We start from the raw sequence: 20153 nt of genomic DNA, 5'->3' as shown, positions 1-20153 counted from the left end.
CATTTCTTTTTTTTTTTCCCGATATATTTTGTGTCATAATATTAAAATTTTTGGGGGCTTATTGAGTCGGTTGCAAGATACAGAACTGTACTTAGTCAAATTTTTAGTGGAAGTACAATGTTGGCAACAAGATTCACTTGATACAATTGGAAATTATTTGAATGCAACACAAACTTTTTCTCCTATTTTCCGTGTTTTTTTCTACTTCTTTTTAAAAATTGCTTTAAAAAAATTCTCATTGTGTTTATTTTTTCCGAGCTGTTACTTTTTTCTTTTTGTTCTCCATTTACTTTTTTACGTTTCTTTCTTTTTTCTAAATTTTTACTTCGTATTTTCTCTTCCTTTTGTTTCTTTTTTTCCCCAGCTTTTCACTACTTTTTCATTTTGGTATTTGTTTCTTTTTTCTTCTATTCCCCCCTTCTATTAAGTCATTTTGTGAATAGTTTTACATAATATTTGGTCATGTTGGGATTAAAGAAGCAAAAACAGCCTGAAGAGCCGTTTAGGACCCGAAAGAGCCGGTTCCTTTTAGTGAGCCGAGCCGAAGAAGCCGGTTCTCGACAAACTCTACTAACTTTACTTTTCAACTTCGTTCGACATTGACTTCATAATACCGCATTTAGGACACAACGTCAGGGGAACTCGTGTATTTTTACCTATATGCACTGTAACTTTGACTTAAGTCACTTCTTAATTAGTACAGTAAGACCTTGGTTATCGCGGTTAATGGGGACCAAAACCACACGCAAAAAGTGAAAATCTGCGAAGTAGCGACGACCCTTCAAAAAGAAAAAAAAAAATATTTCTTTATTTATTTTTTAAATCATTATTTTTTCGACCCGGTTAATGGGGAGCAAAACCACCCACTAAAAGGGAAAATCTGCGAAGTAGCGACGACCCTTCAAAAAAAAAAAAAAAAAAAAACTTTGATAACTCATGGAAAACAAAAAAACTGCAACCCAAAAACACGGATATTATCGACAAGGCCATCTACTACTTCAAGCCCAACGTTTTTTTCAAGAATTATGCCGTCGTGCGGGACAAACTTGCCCTCCCAACCATCAAAAAACTGAAACCCAAAAAAATCCCTTCTGCAACACAGGACACCCAAATAAATAGTTTTCACCTGCTTTGCAAATAAGATTCCCCAGCCGAAACATATTTCTTTGATTCCTCTACTACTTCTCTGCTCATTCTTCAAGTTTCCTGTGCTATTTTGTTTCCTCTTCCTCCAAACGGTCTTCACTTTTTTTTTTATAACCATTACAGACCGCGAAGCTCTGAAGCCGCGAACGTCGAACCGCGAAGTAGCGAGGTCCCACTGTCATTATGAGCCTTGATTTTTGCGCGCTGAGAATGTGCGAGCAGTGCGCAATTGCGCACGCGCGTAGTTTAGAGGGAACACTGCTCACCAATCCAATGTTTTGTGTTTGAGTGTATTATTCGCTTACAATCACAAGCCATTGAAAACATACCTAATCATATTTAGCGACGTTTTGAGTGCGCTGCCTTTTTGTATCACACGCCAAGGTTTTATAAATCAAGGAGCGTGTCGGAAAACGGGCGCGGCTAGGGAAGGCTATGATTGTTTTTGACTTTGAACCTCCAGTTATTCAACATCGCAGAACCAACCAACCGATCGTAAGTTTCTTATCACAAAACGATTGACGTGCTCATAAAAATGCCAAGAAAGAAAAAGAAAAAAAAAAACATTACAGTATTAGTCATCTTGACCTTTCTATTTTTAGTGATTTCCTTGTAAACCATAGACAAGGGTAATCATTTAACCAATGCTGTTTCCTCAAAATGGTAAGCAATTAACTAATGTTGTCCCTTATTTGTTAGTACTTTGATTTTAGGACATTTTTATAAAGCAAAACGCATTCTGTGAAGTTTTTTTTAGAAGTGGAGGACAACCCAAAAATCACGCAGACACAAAATTAGCATAATAGCCATTTTGCTACGTGTACACTATACCCATCAAAAAGGTAAACATTTAACTAATGTTCGTCCTTAATTGTTATTATTGTGATTTTAGGACATTTTTATAAAGCAAAACGCATTCTGTGAAGTTTTTTTTAAAAGTAGAAGACAACCCAAAGATCACGTAGACACAAAATTAGCATGGTAGCCATTTTGCTACGTGTACACTATCCCCAATAAACCATCAAAAAGGTAAGCAATTAACTAATGTTCTTCCTTAATTGTTAGTACTTTGGTTTTAGGACATTTTTATAAAGCAAAACGCATTCTGTGAAGTTTTTTTTAGAAGTAGAGGACAACCCAAAAATCACGCAGACACAAAATTAGCATAATAGCCATTTTGCTACGTGTACACTATACCCATCAAAAAGGTAAGCATTTAACTAATGTTCTTCCTTAATTGTTATTACTGTGATTTTAGGACATTTTTATCAAGCTAAACGCATTCTGTGAAGTTTTTTTTAGAAGTGGAGGACAACCCAAAAATCACGTAGACACAAAATTAGCATAGTAGCCATTTTGCTACATGTACACTATCCCAATAAACCATCCAAAAAGTAAGCAATTAACTAATGTTCTTCCTTAATTGTTATTACTGTGATTGTAGGACATTTTTATAAAGCAAAACGCATTCTGGGAAGGTTTTTTAAAAGTGGAGGACAACCCAAAAGGTAAGCATTTAACTAATGTTGTTCCTTATTTCCCGATTGACGTAGCAACATGCTCATAAAAATGCCAGGAAGGAAAAAGAAAAAAAAACATTTCAGTATTAGTCATCTTGACCCTTCTTTTTTTAGTGATTTCCTTGTAAACCATAGACAAGGGTAATCATTTAACCAATGCTGTTCCTCAAAATGGTAAGCAATTAACTAATGTTGTCCCTTATTTGTTAGTACTGTATTTTCCGCACTATAAGGCGCACCTTCAATGAATCATATATTTTTAAACTTTTTCCATACATAAGGCGCACCCCTTTATAAGGCGCTATAAGTGCATGCTGGTTTAAGATCAGGTAATTGTGCAATTTTGTAATTGTAATCCTGTGCAGTCCTTCGAGACATTTTTGTGGTTAAGGGCTATATAAATAAATGTGACTTAACTTGACTTGGCTACAATAGAGGATGTAGTTACGGTATGCAACCATTAGATGGTGCCGTGCTAAAGGGAATGTCAACAAAACAGTCAGATAGGTCAGTCAAACTTGATTAATAGATAACAAACAAGCTTTCCACAATCTTCATTCACTCCCAAAATGAATAAACAGCTGTTTTATTATTTTCTCTGAGGTAAAGCATTTTCTTGACACATCTTTTAACATCTTTGAACAACAGCAAGGCATAACATTTTACTTTTCCTCCATTTAGTCAACACGCAAAACACCGTCCGATACTGTGATGGTAAATTAAACGTTAGTGCAATCGCAATATAGTGACACTCGTAATGTGCAAAAACAACAAGTGCAAAACAATAACAATAAAGCAATAACGTAATAACTGTAAAATGTAAAACGTAAACACACACCAAGTAGGACCACCTCTGAATTCTTTGATGTTAAGTTACCGTGTCAGCGCTGTTGCCTTCATTCCAATAGTTATTGTACTGACACTTCTACTTGCTCTTTGTTCAACAACCCACTGTTCAAGTGTGTCCTCTAACTGTGGCCATCTCGCTTTATTGCCACGGAAACTTTGATTGCACTGATTGGGACATGTGTAAATCGGCTGCCACTTACAACAACAAAACAAATATAGAGGAGTACGCCATTTCTGTGTCAGCCTATATCAGTAAATGCGCAGAAGACGTCAGCAATACCAAAACTATATGCACCCGTGCCAATCAGAAGCCCTGGATGACTGCTGAGATACGCAAACAACTAAAAGTACGGAACCTTGTCTTTAAATCTGGTGACAAGGAGGCGCTGAGATCAGCGAGGGCTAACCTGAACCGTGCTATCAGACAAGCAAAGCGAACGTACAGTCAAAAAATCCAGGAACGTTTCCTCAATAAAACCAACACCAGGGATATGTGGAAAGGCATTCAGGCCATTACCAAATACAAGCCAACCACCACCCCATTGCAGGACACTAGCATGGACTTTCTGAATGACCTCAACAAATTCTTTGGAAGGTTCTTGGCACAAAACGGCACCACTGCAGCGAAAGCGGTTCCAAATCAGGACGAAAGGGCACTCCACCTGGACTCAACCGACGTGAGAAAGACCCTGAGAGGGGTCAACACAAGGAAGGCTCCAGGCCCGGACAACATTCCGGGGCGGGTACTTAGGGAGTGCGCCGATCAGCTGGCTTGTGTACTAACAGACATTTTCAACACCTCGCTAGACCAAGCCAAAGTACCATCATGCTTCAAAATTGCCAACATCATCCCTGTGCCAAAGAAACCCCAGATCTTATCATTCAATGATTACCGGCCCGTTGCACTGACTCCTATCATAATGAAGTGCTTTGAGAGACTGGTTAAAGAGCACATCACCTCCAGTCTCCCCTCCTCATTCGACCCCTTTCAGTTTGCCTACCGGACAAACCGCTCCACCAGGGATGCCATCTCCTCTGCGCTTCACCTGAGCCTGACACACCTAGAGGAGAAGAACACCCATGTGCGGATGCTGTTCCTGGACTTCAGTTCAGCATTCAACACCATCATCCCACAACATCTGGTAGACAAAATGAGACTCCTGGGTTTCAACACCCCCCTGCGGAACTGGCTGCTGGACTTCCTCAGTGACAGACCCCAATCAGTGCGGATAGGTCAGAACATCTCAGATGTCATCTACCTCAGCACGGGCTCCCCCCAAGGCTGTGTCCTGAGCCCCTTGCTGTTCACCTTGATGACACACGACTGCGTCCCTAGGTCAGCCACAAACCACATCGTGAAGTATGCTGACGACACAACAGTGGTAGGCCTCATCAGGGACGACAACGACCTGGCCTACAGAGAGGAGGTGGAGCAGTTGGTGGCCTGGTGCAGGGACAACAGCCTGGTCCTGAATGTTGAAAAAACTAAAGAGATCATTGTCGACTTTAGGAAAAACCAGCCCAACCATGCCCCACTTTGCATCAACCACAAGGCTGTGGAGGTTGTCAGCAGTATCAAGTTCCTAGGGGTGCACATTACAAACAAACTCACCTGGTCCGTGAACACTGCACTGGTTAAGAGGGCACAGCAGCGCCTGTACTTCCTGCGGAGGATGAGGAGAGCCCACCTGCCCCCACCCTCCCTCATCACATTCTACAGGGGCACCATAGAAAGTATCCTGACCAGCTGTATCTCTGTGTGGTGTGGAGGCTGCAGCGCGCTGCAGCGCTACCGACTGGGGTAGTGTGAGGAGGGTAACGAGGACAGCAGAGAAAATAATCGGGACTACACTTCCCTCCATTCAGGACATTGGCCAGAAGCGCTGCCTATCCCATGCTAAAAACATTATCGGGGACCCCTCTCATCCCCATCATGGACTGTTCACTCTGCTAGCCTCTGGGAAGAGGTACTGCAGTGTGCGGTGCAGGACCACCAGGTTCCGCAGTAGTCTAGTCCCCCTGGCCATTAGACTGTTAAATGGTCAATCTAACATATAGTTAACCTAAATCTTAACGGCTGCTAATCTGACATTTTGCACTACTGGCAGTTCTTTATAGCTTGCCACTCCTTGCACATTTGCTCTCTGCACTATTGTACTTACAGCGTTACTGTTACAGTGTTAATGTTACTGTTTACCTGACTTGTTAACCTGAATGCCCATTTTGCACATCTGGTTAGCTACTCCTCTTGCACTATCGGCACTATGGTAAAATACTATACGTAGCCATAATACAATACAACTTTTACTTATATCTGTACATTCGAGGAAACTGTGCGGGTCAGATGTATCGACATTTCGTTCTGTATACACGTGTACTAGAATGACAATAAAGTAGATCTGAATCTGAATCTGAATCTTACTTGGCGCAGCTTATCCTCCACTTCCGCACCATCGATTCATTAATGTTGAAGTCTCTCGCTGTTGCTTTATTCCCGTGTTCTACTGCGTGACTGATCGCCTTGAGTTTAAACTCTGCGTTGTAAGCGTGTCTCTTAATGGGAGCCATTTCAGGGTCTTTATACAAACGCACAAATAAAAGAAAATCGTTGTTTAATATTTGCCAGTATGCACAGCGCACTTCTTCTACGCGAAAAATGGAGTCGGTGGCTGCTTCTCTTAGTTGCGAGACCTTGCAATTCAATATCGATCCATATATAAGGCGCACCGGATTATAAGGCGCATACTCAGCTTTAAAAAAGATTTTATGTGCGGAAAATACGTTACTTTGATTTTAGGACATTTTTATAAAGTAAAACGCATTCTGTGAAGTTTTTTTTAGAAGTGGAGGACAACCCAAAGCTCACGTGGACACAAAATTAGCATAGTAGCCACTTTGCTACATGTACACTATCCTCAATAAACCATCAAAAAGGTAAGCAATTAACTAATGTTCGTCCTTAATTGGTATTACTGTGATTTTAGGACATTTTTACCAAGCAAAACGCATTCTGTGAAGGTTTTTTTTAAAAGTGGAGGACAACCCAAAGATCACGTAGACACAAAATTAGCATGGTAGCCATTTTGCTACGTGTACATTATCCCCAATAAACCATCAAAAAGGTAAGCAATTAACTAATGTTCTTCCTTAATTGTTAGTACTTTGGTTTTAGGACATTTTTATAAAGCAAAACGCATTCTGTGAAGTTTTTTTTAGAAGTGGAGGACAACCCAAAAATCACGTAGACACAAAATTAGCATAATAGCCATTTTGCTACGTGTACACTATACCCATCAAAATGGTAAGCATTTAACTAATGTTCGTCCTTAATTGTCATTATTGTGATTTTAGGACATTTTTATAAAGCAAAACGCATTCTGTGAAGTTTTTTTTAGAAGTGGAGGACAACCCAAAGATCACATTGACACAAAATTAGCATAGTAGCCATTTTGCTACGTGTACACTATCCCCAACAAACCATCAAAAAGGTAAGCATTTAACTAATGTTCCTTATTTGTTAGTATTTTGATTTTATGACATTTTTATAAAGTAAAACGCATTCTGTGAAGTTTTTTTTAGAAGTGGAGGACAACCCAAAGATCACGTAGACACAAAACTAGCATAGTAGCCATTTTGCTACGTGTACACTATATCCCCAATAAACCATCAAAAAGGTAAGCAATCCACAAATGTTGTTCCTTATTTGCTATTATTTTGATTTTAGAGGATTTTTAATCGAGGTGGAACACATTCTGGAAAGGTTTTTAAAGTGGAGTGCAGCCCAAAGATTATTTTCAAAATTAGCATAGTAGCCATTTTGCCACTTGTTTACTATTCGCGATCAACCATCGGTAAGGTAACCAAATAACCAATTACGTTCTTTATTTCTTAAACGATTTTCGAGGATTTCAATGGAAAGTTTTTGAAATGGGCCAAGAAATAAAAGAAAAAACAAAAGATTTTTCTCAAAACTAACCTCGTAGCTGTTTTGCCACGTGTTCATTATGACTGACTCCCATTAATCGACCAGAGAACATTTAGGAAACATCCCGTTGTTATTTTACTTGAAAGGCAATACGAAAAATACAAATTTTAAAATATAGCACCTTAGTGTCCATGCAGATGTTCTATTATAGATATCAAAGCAGCAAAGTTCCCATATTCAGGTAAATCCATCCATCCATCATCTGCACCGCTTATCCTCAGTAGGGGTGTGGGGGTGCTGGAGCCCATCCCAGCTATCTTCGGGCAGTGGGCAGGGGACACCCTGAACTGCTTGCCAGCCAATCGCAGGGTACACAGGGACAGACAATTCGCTCGCTCATTCCCACCTAGGGACAATTTGGACCGGCCAATTAGCCTGACATGCATGTTTTTGGAATGTGGGAGGAAATCGGAGTGCACGGAGGAAACCCACGCAGGCACGAGGAGAACATGCAAACTCCACACAGGAGGTTCGATCTCATGACCTCAGAACTGTGCCATTGCGCTGCTGTGCTGCCGTATTCAGGTAAATGTTTTCATTTAAAAAAATACACTAAACAAGCCGGAAGTCTTTTAAAATTGTGTCTATATGCTATTTTTTGTCACTTTTCCATCTGCATGGGTTTCCTGGAATTAAACTTAAATAAAAACGAAAAAAAAATTTTTACAAATTCAATTTTTCCAAAAACATGCATTTCAGGTGAATTGGCCGGTCCAAATTGTCCCTAGGTGTGAATGAGCGAATGAGTTGTCTGTCCCTGTGTGCCCTGCGATTGGCTGGCAACCAGTTCAGGGTGTCCCCTGCCCACTGCCCGGAGATGGCTGGGATAGGCTCCAGCCCCCCCGCGACCCTAATGAGGATAAGCGGTACGGCTGATGAGATGAGATGAATTTTGCTTAACACTACAGGATATTAAATCATAGCGAAGAGAAAAAACATTGAGGGGGGAAAACCCCTCAATAATCATTTTTCAATCAAACTTTTCATCTTTGAATCATAATTTAAATGTGAGCCTCTGAAAAGACCCCCAGCTCTGCCATTCAATTAATTGTCCGGCGCTTTTCCTACAATGAGATAAAATGAGTAAATGTGGGGTGAGGAGTTTGAGATGTTCTGAAAAAGTTAAAAATTAAATATTTCCTCTTTTAAGTATGTGTTAACAATGCTCAACTAAGTTCAAAATCCCTTTATGCTTTATTTAGCGCCTCCTAGTTGTAAAAATAACATTCATTCATTTAATTAAAAACATTTCAGTTGAGTAATGAGCAGAAATGCATGAACTATTATAAAAATATGCCTCTTAGGTCAAGAAATTTGTATCTATTTGTTGAGGTTTTGAGTTTTTCCTTGCCCTCATGTGGGTTTAAGATCAGGGGATGGTGTAATAAGAGTCTAGTCTGTGCAGCCCTTTGAGACTCCCTGTGATTAAGGGCTATACAAATAAACAGGACTTGACTATTTTCTATTGCGCCTATCTGTTTCTATCTTCTTTTTATCAAGCCCGTTCGGGGCGGAACAAACCTCCAAAAAGATGAACAAAAGAAAGGGTTTATTCGAGCCCGTTAAAGAAATGCACTTCAATTCTGCTGCCATCTTCTGTCGTCAAGTTACGATTGCAGAAGTTTTCAACTGCCGCACCCCACCTTTAAAACCAATTTGAGATTCGATTTTTGCATCCGATATAACAAAACGCTGTTTTCATTCTCAAACGCCCTTTCAGTGACTCGGATTGGATCTGTTTGCTCTGACACAGGGGAATTTTTTTTCCATCCACGCCCACTAATGACGTAGGGTGCCCCATAAAAGTCTCCGGGATCAAAGTCAAACGAGATAATGACATTAAAATCGTAATTACGGGACGCCGGCTCCCTCGTGATCAACTTTGATCGATCGGATTTGACATCGATCGCTCGAGATATGAGGGAGAAATCCACCCGTCGGTTTATTTTTAGAATCCGAGTGGAATAAACCGGTGTGACGTCCGGGGCTCAAAGGTCCCTCGGTGGCCCTTTGTCCCGGGTCGGACTTAATGGCCGGCAGGTATTCCTGTAACTAGCTTAAAGTGTTGTGAATGGTGTTTGTTAAGGATGTTGTCTCGGGGTTTAATGGACACTGGAGGAAGTGTTGTAAATTCATTAAAAAGTAAACAAATGGTTGCCTCACACACCCGTTTGGTGAGACACAGTGAAAAGTGATGGGTCCCGGGGACTCGCATGCTCAAAAATCTATGGGTCCCAACAGAGATCTAGGGGTCCCCAAAATTTAATGTTATATTGAAATTGTAAATCGGCGACAAATATATAATAAAAATTTATGTATTCATTCTGTTTTAATCATCACACTTAATTGGTAATATAAAGCAGTTATCACTTTAGATTTTTCAGTTCACAAAAATATTGTACATTATACAAAATAATATTGCTGAAATATTAGTCTATATATTCATGCAGTTTTAATCGTCACAGGTAATTGGTAATACAAAGGGAGTTATCACTTCAGATTTTTCAGTTTGGTTTGCTGTCCCGCCACAGTTCTCAAGGTCCAATCCATTATCGTCCTCCTCATAGGGTAACCAGGAATATAATTGAGTCCATTTTGGCAGAAAAGTCCTTTTCTTGCTAAGAGTTTTCTTTTGTTTATTTTCTTTCGTCGAATTGTTAGCTTCAACACACGTGTTTTCCTTGCCTCCGCAATCTTCTGAAGAATTTCTCCGCCGCTTTGTCGTGCCGGAATTATTGCCGTTGTTACCACTTTCTGTCTTATGTTTCGACTTATTACTGACACTGAAGAAATGACCAATTTTGTGTTGATTTGCGCCTAATACTAACTGTTTTTTCGGAGGCATACTTCTCTTTCACTCGACGACAAGCACCACAACAATGACGTCATCTTGAAACGAGATCTCGTTTGCCGAGATCGGCGAACACTCGAACCGCGAGACCAAAACAACAATGGCGGATCTGCCTGACGAAAAGTTTGGAGTGCGGTAAATCTTTGTTAAAAATAAAAGTAATCGGGTAATAATGACAATTTTGTGTCGAAAAAGTTGCGTCCCGGGGACGCGCGTTGATTTGACACAATGCGTCCCCAGCAAAAATGATGCGTCTAGGACGCAGGGACGCGGGCAAACGAGAACACTGGAGACATTCTAGAAAAAAAATGGCTTTTTTTGAAGTCTATTTTTTTTAAGGTTTTTGAATTTCATTGAGTTTGAAGTGTCTTCTGACTAACAGTCGAATTGATACGTACAAGATTTAAATTGATTATTTAAATATTTTGAGGGGAGGGGGGGGGGTACCCATCCATCCATTATCTGCACTGCTTATCCTTAGTAGGGTCGCGGGGGTGCTGGAACCCATCCCAGCCATCATCGGGCAGTGGGCAGGGGACACCCTCAACTGGTTGCCAGCCAATCGCAGGGTACACAGGGACAGACAATTTGCTCTCATTCACACCTAGGGACAATTTTGACCGGCCAATTAACCTGACACACATATTTTTGGAATGTGGGAGGAAACCGGATTGCCCGGAGGAAACGAGGGGGGATACATTTTCTACAATTCTTTTTTTCAAGAAAAAATTTTAAACGTGGCAAATGTGATACTTCATTGATGGTAAATTTTTAGTTTTTTTCAACTTCAATTGTCAGTCATGTTTATTTGTGACACCCTTAATCACAAAGAGTCTCAAAGGGCTGCACAGATTATTGCAAACCACAGACTATTATGACACCATCCCCTCATCTAAAACCTACATGAGGGCAAATAATACACAGATATTGTCAACATAGAATATAGGTTATTCATATGCTGTAGAATAGAAGTGTGTTTTAAGCTTAGATTTAAACATTTCCACTGAGGTTGCAGATCGAACCTCATGGGGCAGAGAATTCCACAGCACCGGGGCCCGAATGGAGATCGCTCTCGAAAGCATGGATTTCTTCTTGGCTCTTGGGATCGCTAGTAGACCAGCGTTTTCAGAGAGAAGGCTCTGGACCAGAACATAGGGGGAAATTCAATCTGAAAGATATGAGGGAGCAATATACGTTGATTATCATAATTGTCCTTTTTGTCCATATTATCATTGAGAACGAGATGAAACGTAGCACTCTGAGATAAACATGGAACACAGAAAGCCGGCAATGTCCTCCAGACCAATGATTTTCTGAGCTGGGTTGATAACTCTCATTATTCTGTATTTTATTTTCATGTTCTTAGATTGATGTTTTCCCTCATTGAGTCCAGCAATCTAAATGTTTTTGGAATGGGGGATTTTTTCTGTACGAATATGTCACGACCAGAACGGAATCAGGACCCAATTGCGTAATGTTTTCCACAAGTTTTATTGAAAGAAAGAGGAAGAGCTGCGCCCACGATCCGGTGCTCGCTGGACGCGGAAAGCAAGTCGCTCTCGCAATCGGATTGTGATCCTAATACGGAAGTGGATCTTCCGTAGCGGGCGATGGCGGTGTCAGGGACGGAAAAACAGGTCGATAGCCGGGACGGGACAGCACACGTGGTCGGGATCAAAAACGGGTCGCAAGCCGGGACGGGAGAGCAGACGTCGTCGGGATCAAAACAGGTAGCTGGAGACAAACTGGGAGATCAGGAACTGGCAGGTGGAAAAACGGGATAGGCGGGATTCAAAAAGGCTTGCCTTGTATCAATAGAGGTTCGCAGATGGACTGACAAAAGGAGAGTGACAGGACAGGGTTTAAAAAGGGACAGGGAGCCAAATGAGCGGGCACAGGTCACTCCAATCTGCAATCATGACAGAATAGAATAAAATAAGGAAAATTGAACTTGCCGGTTTTAAAATCTCAAATTTGCATCTCCATTGCCATTATACTGCATGTATGAGATTTTTTCTGTTAAATTTACTCTCCTCTGGAAAAAAAATTATATTTAGAATACTGGAAAAGAATATGCTGTCAAACCAGTTGCGATATTGATGAAGTACATTTTGTTTAGGGTAGTATAAAATTCCGTGCTCCTAATTTCATTTTTTTGGAAGGCTTTTGTTGTTGTTTTTAGATGTATTTACTTTTTTTGAGTGTAATATATTCAACTGTCACATAATATATTGGAAATGTACTCTCAAATTTACCACTATAAAATGTGAAACTTTATACCTTGCAAATTTGTATTTTGGTATTTTTTTCTAATTTGATGTATTTTTAACATACTACAACCACATGATCTAAATTATTTTGGAGGGTGGTATTTTTTTAAATAAAGGAAATAAATCTAGAAATAGTTTAAAATTGAATACTTTATTTACCATAAATTTGTCATGATTACTAATTTGGATCGCCTGTGCTCGCTCATTTGGCGCCAGCCGCTGCTGGATACCTGATAGGTTTCCTGTCCTTTTTAAGCCTAGTCCTGTCACTCTCCGGTTGTCAGTCCGTCAGCAAACCTCTGTTATTACAAGGCAAGCATTTTGACCCTGACCACTTCCTGTCCCGTTTTTGCACCCGTTTTTCCACCCGTCCGTTTCTGATCTCCTCGTTTGTCGCTGGCTGCGACCTTTTTTTTTTATTCTGGATCGCGGGTGCTGCCCTTCCTCTTTCTATCAATAAAGTTGTGGTTGACGCTACGCATTTGGGTCCTGATTCCGTTCTGGTCGTGACGAAATTTGTGTTTTTTCCCGCTAATGTTCCACTTTTTTAATTTGGGAATCTTTGACTGTATTTCCAATATTTAAGTTATTTCTTTAAATATAACCCATTTCTCAAAAACATAGATATTTACAATACTGGGCCTGAATATGTTGTCAAATCAGTAGCTCCATTGGAGAAATATTTTGTTCTGGGAAGTATAAAGGGTACCACTCCTACATAGGGCATCATTGGCTCCAAAATAAACACATCATAAACAAAAGTAAATCATATTTATGACTTTAGTTCAACCATAACTTCCCTATTTACCCACATGGCCTGCTTTGAAAGTTGAAACATGTTATAAAAAGATACTTATAAGTGAGGTATATAGATTGATAATGGAAAAATACACAGACTAATTCCTGAATTGCAGACTAATTCCCGAGCAACTGGTTGAGCATTATTATGCATATTGTGACCATCTTCTTCTTGTGCTACCGAATGTGACTGTCAGGACCAGAATGGGGACAGGACCCACTTGCGTGACGTTTACCACAATTTTTATTAAAAGAGAGAGGAGGGCTGTGCCCAAGATCCGGTGGTTGCTGGACGCGGGAAGCAAGTCACTCTGGTACTCAGATTGTGCTCAGAACGCGGAAGTAGATCTTCCGTGGCGAGCGATGGCCGTGTCAGGGACGGAAAACGCGGGTCGGTAGCCGGGACAGGAAAGCAAAAACGTGGTCGGAAGCGAGTCAGAAAAGCCAGGAAAGGAGAGAAGACTTAGTCGGGGACAAAAAGAGGTCGGAAGCCGGGACGGGAGAGCAGACGTGGTCAGGATCAAAAAGAGGACAGACTGGAGCAAAACACGGGACAGGTGGGAGTCGGGGTTGAAAAGGGCTTGCCTAGAGTTCACTGAGGTTTGCAGACAGACTGACAACAGGGGATTGACAAGACTGGGTTTTGATAGGGACTGGGAGCCAATCAGAATCCACGTCAGTTGGCGCCAAGAGTGACTGAAATTGGAAGATTCATTTCGAGATATCTTGAAAATAATGTAATATTTCACCCTTTTTTCAATTTGCTGTGATAAGATTGTGCAAAAAGTCTGTTGGCGGATGAAAGGAAAAGCCATCCCTTGTCGATGTCGTCGATCAGGGAAGTCATCTGCACACACCTTCCCGGCCTCCTTGAAGGAGTGGCTAATGATTCAAAAGTAACTCCAAATCACCGGTCGTCATCATTCAAGGTGAGCGGGGCATCAGAGCCTCTTCGACAAAAGCACTCTTTCAATTTTGCCTCTTTGGACTAACTCAAATTTTTGGGGGGTTTTCATCATGGCACCACAATGGAAACTTGCCTTTGGCGTTTATCTTTTTGCAGCTTGTAAGTAACAAAATTCCTTTCTATGTATATTTTTTAACAGCTACAGGTCATCAAGACCGCTTTGGGGTTAAATCTTAGCAAATAGGATCATCATGTTACGGTTTTTCATTGTTTCATTTTTTGATAGCATAAAACTGACTTGTTCATGTGAGTGAGTTGTGTTTTTTAATCCTTTACCTGTTTTATGGCTATCTTATCCAAAAATATATATACATACCCACATTGTCATTTCAGTTAAAAAAATATAAAAAAAAAAATAAAGTAAAATTGTGTGGGAAATGCTTACATCAAATATCCAAGTTATTACACAACTGCAGCCTGTGTCAATATTTGACCAGTGTGTCGATAACGGCAATCAAATCCTACCTTACCACCCGTGAGTTGTACCTTCCCTTTTCAAGAGGAGACAAGGTCGGTAAATTTGTATAATCAAGTTATGCAGTTTCCACCCTTTTTAGTGGATTTCAATTTGTAATCATTTATAGTTTATTGTGTTTGGAAAATGTAAAAACGTATTCTGCGTTTGAACGACTCGTGCTGTTTTGGGTTGTTGTATTCCACACCAGCAGGAGGCAGCGCATCGATATACAGTCCTCACATTAGAATGAGTTAAGAAAGGCAAAAAAAGAAATATTTTTATGGGTGAATAATAAGTTTGGCTCCGATTAAAAAATTGCAAGACAAATCTTATTGAATATTTTACAGTGTATGGTTTCCTTAGGCCAAGTAAACACAAGTCTGTAAATTTGCTGTTTCAGTCCACGTAGTCCAACCTAACACACTGGAAACAGCCATTCCAACCACAACGCTGAAACCGTCAACAGCGGCACCAGTTAACCCCACTGGCCCACCAAAGTCTACACCGGGACCAATTGACCCAACCACCCCTTCAAAACCATCTACGCCAGGACCGGTTAATCCAACCACCCCTCCAAAACCACCAACATCGGGACCAGTTAACCCAACTACCCCACCAAAGCCGTCTACACCAGGACCGGTTAATCCAACCACCCCTCCAAAACCACCAACGTCGGGACCAGTTAACCCATCTACCCCGCCAAAGCCGTCCACACCAGGACCGGTTAATCCAACCACCCCCCCAAAACCATCAACGCAAGGACCAGTTAACCCAACTACCCTACCAAAGCCATCTACACCAGGACCGGTTAATCCAACCACCCCTCCAAAACCACCAACGTCGGGACCAGTTAACCCATCTACCCCAGCAAAGCCATCAACACCAGGTCCGGTTAACCCATCTACCCCTTCAAAACCATCAACGCCAGGACCGGTTAACCCAACCACCCCTCCAAAACCATCAACGCCAGGACCGGTTAACCCAACCACCCCACAGAAGCAGTCAACACCGGGACCTGTCAACCCGACCACCCCACGGAAGCCGTCAACACCTGGACAAGTCGATCCAACCACTCCACCCAAACCGACAAGCCCAGGCCTGGTTACTCCGAAACCGAGCACGGCAGGACCGGTCAAGCCGACCACCCCACCTAAGGTGACTTCGCCACCGCAATCAACCCCTGGCAAAAACGACTCTTCAAACTCGACTGATCCCGTCAAACCACCAACTGATCCTGCACCCACAACTCTACCAGGTATTTCCTGGAATAACAGGATCCATGTTATCACTAGAACCCTAACCCATAGAGAAGTGTTGATGTGTTTTGGGGCTGTTTTTTTGTTTTTGTTTCGTCAGATATTTGTGACCTACTTCCTTGTCCTGTTGGGATCAAATGTGAGGCCCGTGCCAACAGAACTCGCGTTTGCTTGTGTACGGCTGGTTACTTTAATGAAGAAAGCCTACGGTGTGAGACTGGTGAGTAGCAGCCACAATCAATCATGATACTAGTGATACTTTCTTAAATCATAAACGATACATGTCGGTATATTTCAGCCAAAGTCTTTCCTGGACAACTACAACTGCCCAAATTACAATATCAGGAGGAAATGAAATACCCGACATCCGCCATATTTCAAAATGCCACAAAACAAATTTCTGAACAGGTACAGGTTACAGTTATATATATATATATATATATATATATATATATATATATAGACACAGGGTTGGGTAGGGTTACTTTAACTTGATTACTTTCAATGACTTTTGGATTACTCCAATACCAACAATACCAAATATGCTAATAAAAGACAAAAGAAACTAAATATGAATCAAATGATGACTCACAACACGTGGTAAGCTTTCTCTCCTGGCTTTGATTTCTTTGATCTCCGGCAAAACGAACATCAAATGCGACAGAAACAAAATTCCGTTACTCCCCAAGCCTGCACAAAATTTAGTAATTTTATTCATATTTAGTTTCTTTTGTCTTTTATTAGCATATTTGGTATTGGAGTCATCCAAAAGTCATTGAAAGTAATCCAGTTAAAGTAACCCTACCCAACCCTGTATACACACACATACAGACTACTTGTATTCATGCATTTATTATCTTTGTATCGCACAGATTGATCTTCTTTTCAACGAGACCTCAGGTTACTCCGGTTCTATTGTGCTGAAGCTCGAGTAAGTCCTCGAACTCATTTTAGCTCGGGGGCCACATTGTAGAAAAAATATTCTCACAGGGGCCAGAATAGTAGATCAACCCCAGAGTGAAGAAAGAAAGAAAAGATAGAGGGGGAGAGAGAAAAAGAGGGACAGAAAGAGAAGAGGGAGAGAGAAAGAAAGGGACGGAAAGAGGGAGAGAGAAAGATGGAGAAAGAAAAAGTGAGAGAGAGAAATAGAGCGCAAAAGAAAGAAAAGAAGTGAGGGGGAGAAAAAGAGAGAGAGAGAGGGAGATAAAGAGAGCGAGAAGTAGAGTGAGAGTGTGAGAGGGGGATATAAAAAGAGAGAGAAGTAGAAAAAGGTGAGAGAAAAAGAAAAAAGAGACAATGTTGAGGGAGTGAAAGAAAGAAGAGGAATGGGGAGAAAGAAAGAGCAAGTGGAAAAAAAAGAAGAAAAAGATTGAAAGAAAGAGAGAGAGAGAAAGAACGAGAGATGGAAAGAGAGGGAGAGAGAAAGGTGGAGAAAGAAAAAGTGAGAGAGAGAAATAGAGAGCAAAAGAAAGAAAATAAGTGTGGGGGAGAAAAAGAGAGAGAGAACAAGCAAAAGAGAGAGAATGAGAGAGAGGGAGATAAAGAGAGAGAGAAGTAGAGAAAGAGAGAGTGGGAGGGGGGAAATAAAAAGAGAGAGAAGTCGAAAAAAGTGAGAGATATAGAAAAAAGAGACAATGTTGAGGGAGCGAAAGAAAGAGAAGAGGGATGGGGAGAAAGAAACAGCAAGTGAAAAAAAAGAGGAAAAAGATTGAGAGAAAGAGGGAGAGAGAAAGAAAGAGAGATGGAAAGAGAGGGAGAGAGAAAGATGGAGAAAGAAAAAGTGAGAGAGAAATCGAGTGCAAAAGAAAGAAAAGAAGTTAGGGGGAGAAAAAGAGAGAGAGAACAAGCAAGAGAGAGAATGAGAGAGAGAAGTAGTGAAAGAGAGAGCAGTAGAAAAAAGTCAGATATAAAGAAAAAAGAGACAATGTTGAGGGAGCAAAAGAGAAGAGGAATGGGGAGAAAGAAACAAGTGAAAAAAAAGAGGAAAAAGATGAGAGAAACAGGGAGAGAGAAATTAAGAGAGATGGAAAAAGAGGGAGATAGAAAAAGTGAGAGAGAGAAATAGAGCGCAAAAGAAAGAAAAGAAGTAAGGAGAGAGGAAAAGGAGAGAGGGAGAACAAGCAAGAGAGAGAGAATGAGAGAGAGGAAGATAAAGAGAAAATTAGAGAAAGAGAGAGCGGGAGAGGGGGATATAAAGAGAGAGAGAAGTAGAAAAAATGTGAGAGAAAAAGAAAAAAGAGACAATGTTGAGGGAGTGAAAGAAAGAAGAGGAATGGGGAGAAAGAAAGAGCAAGTGGAAAAAAAGAGGAAAAGGATTGAAAGAAAGAGGGAGAGAGAATGAGAGAAAATAATCAAACCCTTGGTGGGCCTGATCTGGCCTGCGGGCTACATTTTTGACACCCCCCATTCTTGTTGTTGTTGTTTTTTTATTTATTTATTCGTATTGTTTCAGAAAGATCGAAAAGCGGTGTTTACGAACCGAGCCCGGCGTCAATGCTTCCGTGGAGATGATCTTCCTGGCGTCTGCTCATGTCAACTCTCAGGACATTGTGAAAACCGTCAACAACGCCTCAGCATGTGACGGCTGTCTCCTTGCTGGTTCCGTCTTTGCAAGTAGGTTTCCGTCACTTACTGTAGATTCCAGTATCCTCCTTGTAATGGAGGACCAATAAGCCATATGTCCAAATAAATGAATACAGTGGAAGCTCGCTAGTTTGCGGTTCCACTTTTGCTTGCTCAGAGCTTTGCGGGTCTAAAAAATATACCTTACCTTCTCAATAAAAGCATTTAATGACTTGACGCCATTGAGCGCGAGCTTATGTCAACTGAGGACACGGTGTGGACACTCTTATTGTGAAGGGGAGGGGGAGGCCCTGACACAATGATGGCCTTCACCACCCCCTCCTTCAACTCCTCCCACCTCACCCCCTTCTTATGTGGCGCTCAGTTTATCATGGAGGGAACTCTGCGACGCAAGTATATTCTCTTCTGTCACATTTCATCTCAAGTTTGACTTTATTATACCAAAAGCGAGCGGTTGTTTGTACTACCTAAACACGGCTAATTGGGTGTGGTTTCGTGTGTTTGTTGTAAAATACGTTCGATGCCGCTAGCTAAAGTATGTTGTGATTGTCAGAAGGTAGCTCTATCACTTTCATTAAAATGAACACAGACCATTGTTTTAACTGTTGTTTCCCAAAATGCTTCACAAACACTCATCAAATGTCACTTTTTCAGTTTTTATTTTCAATATGTAACCGGTAGCGTTAACAAGCGAAATAAACTGCGATGGCTGCATGTGGTTGAGAGCGGTTAATACAATCATACTGAATGGTTCGTAGTGGTTTTGCCGGAGTCCTATTCCGTGTATGTATATGTATATATATATATATATATATATATATATATATATATATATATACACCACAGCCATATCCCCCTAGTGGGAGGTGGCTAGAGTCATTTCTGGCTCTTTTTGGGAGATTGATTCAGAGGAGGGGATTCCCAGCCCCCTCGCTCAACCCAACTGAGGTGTTGGGAGTCATTAGGTGACCTATTCCGTATACATACAACATATTTTACAGTTGTTGTTTTTTTTTTTTTGTTAAAACATGAATTTCACTCTCTCTCTCTTTACCCGTATTCCACAGTATATGGTGTACTGTATACAGGGGGGGTATACTGTATACCTGTATACGTTTTTTTAAGCATTTTTTGAAGGGGCGCCACTACTTCGCGGATTTTCAGTTTTCGCAGGTGGTCTTGGTCCCCATTGACTGTGATAACCGAGGGATTACTGTACATCAAAATACATGCCTTATAAATAAACAATAGCGCCAATACATCAAATGAAAAGTTTTAAGAATCATTGAAGCTAAAAATAAGGCCTTTATTGGCATTAAAAACTCTCAAATCCAATTTTTAAAAGTCTTAAAAATGTGACACATTGGTCTGAATGGAGACTCAAGGTTAAACCTCCACAGGTTGGTGTTGACGTTTCATAACATTTCTTGTATTATGTGGCTATTTCAACCTCCTAAGACCAGGCGTTGAA

At 40.9% G+C, this 20153-nt stretch overlaps 1 protein-coding gene and 1 long non-coding RNA gene across 4 annotated transcripts in view; both read left to right on the top strand.

Moving 5' to 3' along the window:
- Window positions 1-1382: 1382 nt before the first annotated feature.
- On the top strand, window positions 1383-7904 carry LOC148347856 (uncharacterized). Of its 3 annotated transcripts, none has more exons than XR_015848053.1 (8): window positions 1383-1641; window positions 2591-2654; window positions 2781-2840; window positions 6347-6449; window positions 6534-6637; window positions 6722-6816; window positions 6901-7003; window positions 7085-7904. It is a non-coding gene; the product is annotated as an uncharacterized LOC148347856 (long non-coding RNA). The 3 variants fall into 3 exon arrangements; XR_015848051.1 differs by having other exon boundaries at window positions 6688-6816; XR_015848052.1 differs by lacking the exon at window positions 2781-2840 and having other exon boundaries at window positions 6688-6816.
- Window positions 7905-14358: 6454 nt separating this feature from the next.
- The window catches only part of muc13b (mucin 13b, cell surface associated), a 29903-nt gene continuing 24108 nt past the window's right edge, over window positions 14359-20153 (top strand). The window contains exons 1-6 of the mRNA XM_088323846.1: window positions 14359-14485; window positions 15244-16098; window positions 16200-16319; window positions 16398-16507; window positions 16972-17030; window positions 18552-18712. Coding sequence (XP_088179972.1) covers window positions 14437-14485; window positions 15244-16098; window positions 16200-16319; window positions 16398-16507; window positions 16972-17030; window positions 18552-18712 — 1354 coding nt within the window. The 5' untranslated portion in view covers window positions 14359-14436. The remainder of the gene's footprint in view (window positions 14486-15243; window positions 16099-16199; window positions 16320-16397; window positions 16508-16971; window positions 17031-18551; window positions 18713-20153) is intronic.

Source organism: Urocampus carinirostris, chromosome 19, assembly GCF_059441175.1.
Source record: "Urocampus carinirostris isolate Australia breed hairy pipefish chromosome 19, RoL_Ucar_1.0, whole genome shotgun sequence".
In the NCBI taxonomy this organism is placed as follows: domain Eukaryota; kingdom Metazoa; phylum Chordata; class Actinopteri; order Syngnathiformes; family Syngnathidae; genus Urocampus; species Urocampus carinirostris.
This window is presented reverse-complemented; position numbering and strand designations above follow the sequence as displayed.